At 43.5% G+C, this 6,702-nt stretch overlaps 1 protein-coding gene across 2 annotated transcripts in view; it reads right to left on the bottom strand.

Annotated features, from left to right (window-relative positions):
- Positions 1-817: 817 nt before the first annotated feature.
- PAPSS2 (3'-phosphoadenosine 5'-phosphosulfate synthase 2) overlaps positions 818-6,702 on the bottom strand; it is an 89,822-nt gene continuing 83,937 nt past the window's right edge. For both annotated transcript variants that reach the window (XM_044297672.1, XM_044297673.1), the window contains one exon: positions 818-1,460. In XM_044297672.1, the coding sequence (XP_044153607.1) occupies positions 1,319-1,460 (142 nt within the window). In that variant the 3' untranslated portion in view covers positions 818-1,318. The remainder of the gene's footprint in view (positions 1,461-6,702) is intronic.

Below are 6,702 nucleotides of genomic sequence, written 5' to 3'. Positions count from 1 at the left end.
TATGTACATATAGTAAACATGATAGGACAATCGTGGAATTCGGTTTACATTTCCATCTTCCTGTCGTCTTAAAGCAAACCTGTTGGGTGATTTCTGTTGAGCAGGAGGTGGTAGAGGATGAGAAGCTGAGCTCTGGTAGCATTTTTTGCGGCTCGGATGCGAACCCATTCACTCTGTGTGCTTTCCGCATCCGTTGCTCCGTTGCGTGGCCCGCAAAAAAAATTAAAATAGAACATGTCCTATTCTTGTCCGTTTTGCAGACAAGAATAGGCATTTCCATAAAGGACCGTCCGTTCCTCAAATTGCGGAATTTAAAGGGATTTTCCGACTAACAATACTCATCCCCTAGCCAAACAGAGAGAGAGGATAGGTATCTGATTGCTGGGGGTCCGACTGCTAAGCTGTGGATAGGGGGTAAGCATTGTATTTGGAAAAATCCCTTTAAAGGGCATCTGTCGGCAGATTTGTACCTATGACACTGACTGACCTGTTACATGTGCGCTTGGCAGCTGAAGACATCTGTGTTGCTCCCATGTACATATGTGCCCACATTGCTGAGAAAAATTATGTTTTAATATATGCAAATGAGCTTTTAGGAGCAACGGGGGCGTTGTCATTACTCCTAGAGGTTCAGCTCTCTCTGCAACTGCTGCACCCTCTGCATTTTGATTGATAGGACCAGGCAGTGTGAACATGATAACGCCCGGCACTGACTTCTCCTAAAGTCAAAGTGCAGAGGGCGGGGCAGTTGCAGAGAGAGCAGAGCCTCTAGGTGTAATGAGAACACCCACGTTGCTCTTAGAGGCTCATTTGCATATAGTATAATTTTAGTTTTCTCAGCAATGCGGACACATATGAACATGGGACCAACACAGATGTCTTCAGCTGCCAAGCGACCATGCAACAGGTCAGCCGGTGTCCTAGGTCCAAATCTGCTGCCAGATGCCGTTTAATGTCCTACGTTCTAGTAAGAAGAGCAGCTCTTAAGCACAAACAGGTCCAGTAAATGAAATACGGTACAGAGAAGATAAATGTCTATCTGCACACGTATGTCTTATTATTACATGAAGGTATGCTAACACAGAACAGAGGTTTCAACCTACGAGAAATGTAACTCCTGGAATTTGTCAAAGTGCAACATTTTTGTTTAGCTGGCAAGCGATTATTAATTATAAAAAAATAGTCATTATAATTGTATTAAATGCTTTAAAATAGTTTAGAAATTAACATGGAAATAGATTTAAAATGTAATTATAAAAAAAAAAAAAAAAAAAAAAAGTAGAAAACACCAGAACATTCCCTCTGGACGTGCATCAAATCAACTGTTCTTCTCCAGGGAGCAATAATAATCTGTCAGGACTTTCCAGGCTTTGGGGGCCATGAAACCATCTGGGGGGTTTTCTCCTTCACGTGCCAGCTTTCTCATGCGGGTTCCAGAGATGAAGTCAAATTCATTGTGTCTAAAATAAAAAAAAGGGAAAGCATCCCTTCAGTGCGGCCATCTTTACATCACAGAATAGCTAAAGGAATGTTCAGATTCAGCACAACACCTTTAAAGCCCGGACCCCATGATTAGTGCAGGGAGCTGAACTTGACACAGCTTTCAGGTCTTGCTGGTGGAAGGGGATCCTCAGTTGGGGACCTTCATCTATTATCTTGTACTAGTTGTCCAATCAGGATGCCCCTGTTCTTATGCCCGGTTAAAGGGGGTGCCCAGTTCTGTAAACTCTCTCTCTCTCTAAGTGCTCATGCACACAAGTGTATTCTTTCCAGGTCCATTCTTTTTTTTTTGCGGACCATATGCGGACTCATTGATTTCAATGGGTCCGCAAAAAAAAAAGGAAGTTACTCCGTGTGCATTCTGTTTCCGTATGTCCGTTCTGCAAAATAATAGAACATGTCCCATTATTGTCCGCATAACGGACAAGGATAGGACTGTTCCATTAGGGGCCAGCTGTTCTGTTCCCCAAAATACGGAATGCACACGGATGTCATCCATATTTTTTACAGTCTTGTGCATGAGCCCTGTTGTGGAAATTTTATTAGTCGGACATTTTATCTTAGGATGTGTGTGTGTTTTTATAGATTGCCATCTGTCTCCCTGTGTTGGATTTAGCCGAGGAGCGCTCTAGCAGAGGGTACTTTGGCTGAATCGGGACCAGTGGTAAAACCGTCAGTATGAAAACCTTCTCATGGGCTTGGAGACGTGTTCTCAGTGTTTAGGGGGGCGTTTGCCAGTTTGTGAGCACTAAGTGCAAGCACTGGGCTTCTTCCCTTCAAATGTCTATACACATTAGAGAAGTGAAGTCTGCATAACGAGAGATACATATTATACCTCTGCTGCGGCTTCGCTATCCCTTTCTGGATACATATCTGCTTTTAAGACATGCATATCTGCCTTGTCTGTATACTCGTACCGTATACTGACAATAGCCGTAGCAATGTCTCGCAGATAATCTCAAACCTATAAGAACCAATAGAATGATCTTTATTAGATACTGGTCACTTTTGAGCAGTATTGAATGAGGTCCATGCTGACAGTGATGGGGGGTGGGCGGCCACCTGGCTGGTCTGGCAGTGGACATGACTCATCCTTCCTTATACAGGGATGGTGTGTGTGCATTGCCTGTCCAGCCACATTGATTGCCCCTCCCTGTCCTTTGACATGTCATCACTTCCTGTATCCTTGTCTTGGGCCAGACCTTTTTACACCTTTTGTGAGAACATAAAAGGAACAGGCTGGGCAGGGAGGAGTTGCTCAGAATTTAATCAATATGGTAACACCTGGGTCTGTCTCTGACTGTGGTTGAGGGAAGAGAGATTTACCTTTTTCCTTACACAAACTTGATGCGAGCTGATTACTATTAATATTTCTACAACAGATGGCGAGCTCAGTTAAGGAGATAATTTTTTTCCCCCGTTATCAGCAGAACTTAAAGGAGACACAGCTTAATTTTCAAAAAGCAAAAAAGGCCGGCATAAGGTAATATCCTTTTCCTCACTCTCATTTTTGAGAAAGTTTTGCTCTTTGTGAACTGAAATCTGTGTACTCCAATCTGCTGGTATCAGAAAAAATCTATTTAAAGAACCTTTTGGTGTATGTGGTTGTTGTCTGCTGCGTCAAGGGGTGTAAGGATAAGGTAAGAGTTTTTCCGTCGTGTCGGTTTTGGTGGATCCGAGTTGATTGTACAGAGATTGTATGATGAGATTGTGTGGCTTGTCGGCCATCTTTATGACCATGTGCTATGTTGGCCATCTTTAAGTTGCTATGGAAAGTGATTTGATTGTTTTTGCCTGAGATGTTAGTTTTGTCGAGAATAGTTATCTTGTCTTTTTGTAACTTTCTGTGTATAGTTTGATTTTGTTTTGATAAGTTTTGTGCTGGATATCAGTTGAGTGTTCGGTGATGGTATAGCGCAGTGACCAGTCTGATACAGGAATCATTGTGTGAACATTAGTGGTAGTTTAGTGGTGAAATCGTCCTATAGTTGATGATTCTGCTTAATGTTTGTATATCTGTGGTTGTTACACTGAATTGTACACTTGTTTGGCATAATTAATACGGGTATTACAGTAAAGAAAGGAGGTGCTTGGTACCAGTGTTTTGTTTTCTTGTGCAATGGAAAGTATTTTTAAAGAAATAGCAAAGTTGAAGGACACGGCGGCCATTCTTCAGGCTATGCAGGGATCTACTGATCCATGGCTGCAGGCCCAGAATTGTGTAGCAAACCTGATCGGTACCAAAAAATGGCGCAAAAGTAAAGGCAAGTATGCTCTGATTTTTGCTGCTGGGCGGATAGCGGATAAATATCAGGAGTCTTGTAGGCTGGAGCTGAGTTTGGAAGGAGAAGTGGAAGATTTAAAAGTGGAAATTGTTAAATTGAGAACTCTTGCCCAGCAGGCAGCTGAAGCTAGCGCTAATTATGAATTAGTATAATACTGAGCAGCGCAAGGAAAATGAATATTTATCTGAAAGCCTGACGCATGCACAGGGTGCTGTAAGGGAATTGTCAGAGTCATTGAAGCAACCGTTAGAGAGTAATGTGTCTGGGCTTAGAGGAAATGTATGGGCTGTAAGCATGGATAAGTCTGAGGACTGTGGTTCAGATAGTGGAACCAACTCAGGGATGGAGATGGACAATGTGTCTGACCCTGGAGTTGGAAGTATTAATACAAGGCCAGAAGATTCAGATGAGTCCGTGGTAAGTGGACTCAATACAGATAGTAGTGTGGGATCTAGTCATGCTAGGATGGTTAATGTTTTGCGCCAAGTCAAATCACCATGTGCCCAGACAAGGTTTTGTGCAGGGAGGCAAGCTATCCGTTGTTTTGCATGCAGGGAATATGGGCACATTGCACGATATTGACGTTGCTAATGGCAGCAGACACGGGTATGTTAAGTACCCCAGAACCACAACTAGAAGTGAAGTGGTTTATTCAGCAAGGTGGGGTAATAGTCCCAGACATGCTTCTTTGCAGAGGAATGGAACCCAGGGACAGCCAAGATCATTTATCAGTGAAGCGGATTTTAGATCACAATATGAACGGTTAAAATGTGAAGCTCAGAGAGGAAAGAGATCGGTTCCTGGAATTCAGTAGAGTTTCTAATTTTTGTGTGCGAAAGAAGGGTACATTAAGGTCTTTGTATACCATTTTAACTCTTAAGACCTAATTTCAATAGAATCCCTACCCCTAGGAAAAAACGGTTTTGGGACCTTGTAATGTTAAATCCTGCTTCTATGGTAAAATGAATCTGAAGCTGTTTGGGCTGGGCAAATTAGCATTTCTATGACTGGGTGCGTAGAAATTCTCCTGTACAGTTTCAGGTGAACCCTCCAAGACATTGATTTGTTAATTCAGTCCTATACAATTGTATGTGTTCCTAAGGTTTTAGTTTTTGTATTTGAGTTTTGGGTTTTAAGTTAATATTAACTTTTTACTTAATCTCAATGAATATAACAAGACTGTCTGTAACTGAAGTTTTCTATGTTTGTTTTTCTCTCCTGTTTACAGGTCTTCTTCTACTAAGGGTACTTTCACACTTGCGGCAGGACGGATCCGACAGGCTGTTCACCATGTCGGATCCGTCCTGCGGCTATTTCGCCGTGCCCGCGGACCGCCGCTCCGTCCCCATTGACTATAATGGGGACGGGGGCGGAGCTCCGGCGCAGCACGGCGCTGCACGGAGAAAGGCCGCCGGACTAAAATTACTGCATGTCAGGCTTTTTAGCCGGCGGCTTTCCCCGTGCTGCGCCGGAGCTCCGCCCCCGTCCCCTTAGTAGTCAATGGGGACGGAGCGGCGGTCCGCGGGCACGGCGAAATAGCCGCAGGACGGATCCGACATGGTGAACAGCCTGTCGGATCCGTCCTGCCGCTAGTGTGAAACTAGCCTAATCCATTTTTATTTTTAGGTTTTATTGTTGTAATCAAGTTTTTTCCTTTTTTTATTTTTCAGTTATTCTTGTCTATTTTTGTTTGGGTATTTCTTTGATTAATTTACATTTTTCTTCTTTTACTAATCCATTTTTATTTTTTAGGTTTTTATTGAAGTTTTTTTCAGTTTTTCCTTATTTACCAACCCATTTTTATTTTTAGTCTATTATAAAAAATGATCCTTTTTCATATTTTGGTGCTTTTCTCTTTTTTTTTTTTTTCTTTTTTTCTCTTTCTTTCCCTCTCTTCTCTGTAAATTTGGTTAGGAGTACTGGGGGTCTCATGATATTGTGTGGGAACTACTGTCTGAATTCAAGGATTGCTGCTGAGCGAGAGGTTTTTGATCAGTCACTGCAAAAAGGGCTTCGTGTGCTGTTCAGCTTGACTATATAGAATCATATCGGCAAAGGAAAGTGAGTTGATGAGCTTTTTTTAAGGAGACAAGGTGATATATATATCACCCAGGCATACCAATAGCTGTGTGAGTAACCCCATTCCCCACAGGAGTACTGTGTGTTTGTTTCCTGTGCACCCCTTGTCCCCACAGAAGGTACTGTGTGTTCTCTGTGCACCCCTTTTTCCACTCCAGGTCAATTGGAAGCCCTATCCTGTGGCCAGGTCACTATTCAGAGCCAAAACCGAGGCTGGTATATCTCATTACGAGACTCAGAGGGCCACCGAGTATCGTCGAGAGCCCTTTTCCCCACACTGATTACTCCTTTTCCTGAGGTCTAACTAGGGTGAACGTGGTCCGTGTGTCGGTGCCATAAACCCTAGGGCAACTCAGAGGCGAACGAAGGGGAGTAGCAGCCGTCCAGGACTCAATAACCAGTGTTCATTCTAGTCAACCAGGTGATTGGGTCGTGCTAAAGAAACATCCGAGGACGGGACTAGAGCCGAGATATCTTGGGCCATTCCAGGTGCTGCTGCTGACGCCAACCTCTCTGAAGTTCGAGGGACGAGACAACTAGATCCACACCGGTCACTGCAAGAAGCTGCTCAACTAAGTCAAAGAATGCAGAGTATCACTTTTATTTATTTGTTACAAGGAGGCATTTGTTGATAGACGATACATTCTTGGGGTAATATTAATATTAGCTCTGGCTCCTGCTCCTTGCTTGTTAATCCTGTATGGGTGTCCGGGCAGCTAGGCGACCCATAGATGTGGGATCCTCCAGTTGTGAGGAAGGTATACGGTTATGCCTGGCTAGCAGACACCATTGACAAGGGTCAGGCCCATACTGACAGGAGCAGGGCAGAGGCGGAGCT

This window comes from Bufo gargarizans, chromosome 6 (assembly GCF_014858855.1).
Source record: "Bufo gargarizans isolate SCDJY-AF-19 chromosome 6, ASM1485885v1, whole genome shotgun sequence".
Lineage (NCBI taxonomy): Eukaryota > Metazoa > Chordata > Amphibia > Anura > Bufonidae > Bufo > Bufo gargarizans.
Note: the sequence above shows the minus strand (reverse complement) of the source record. Positions and strands in the feature narration are given on the sequence as shown.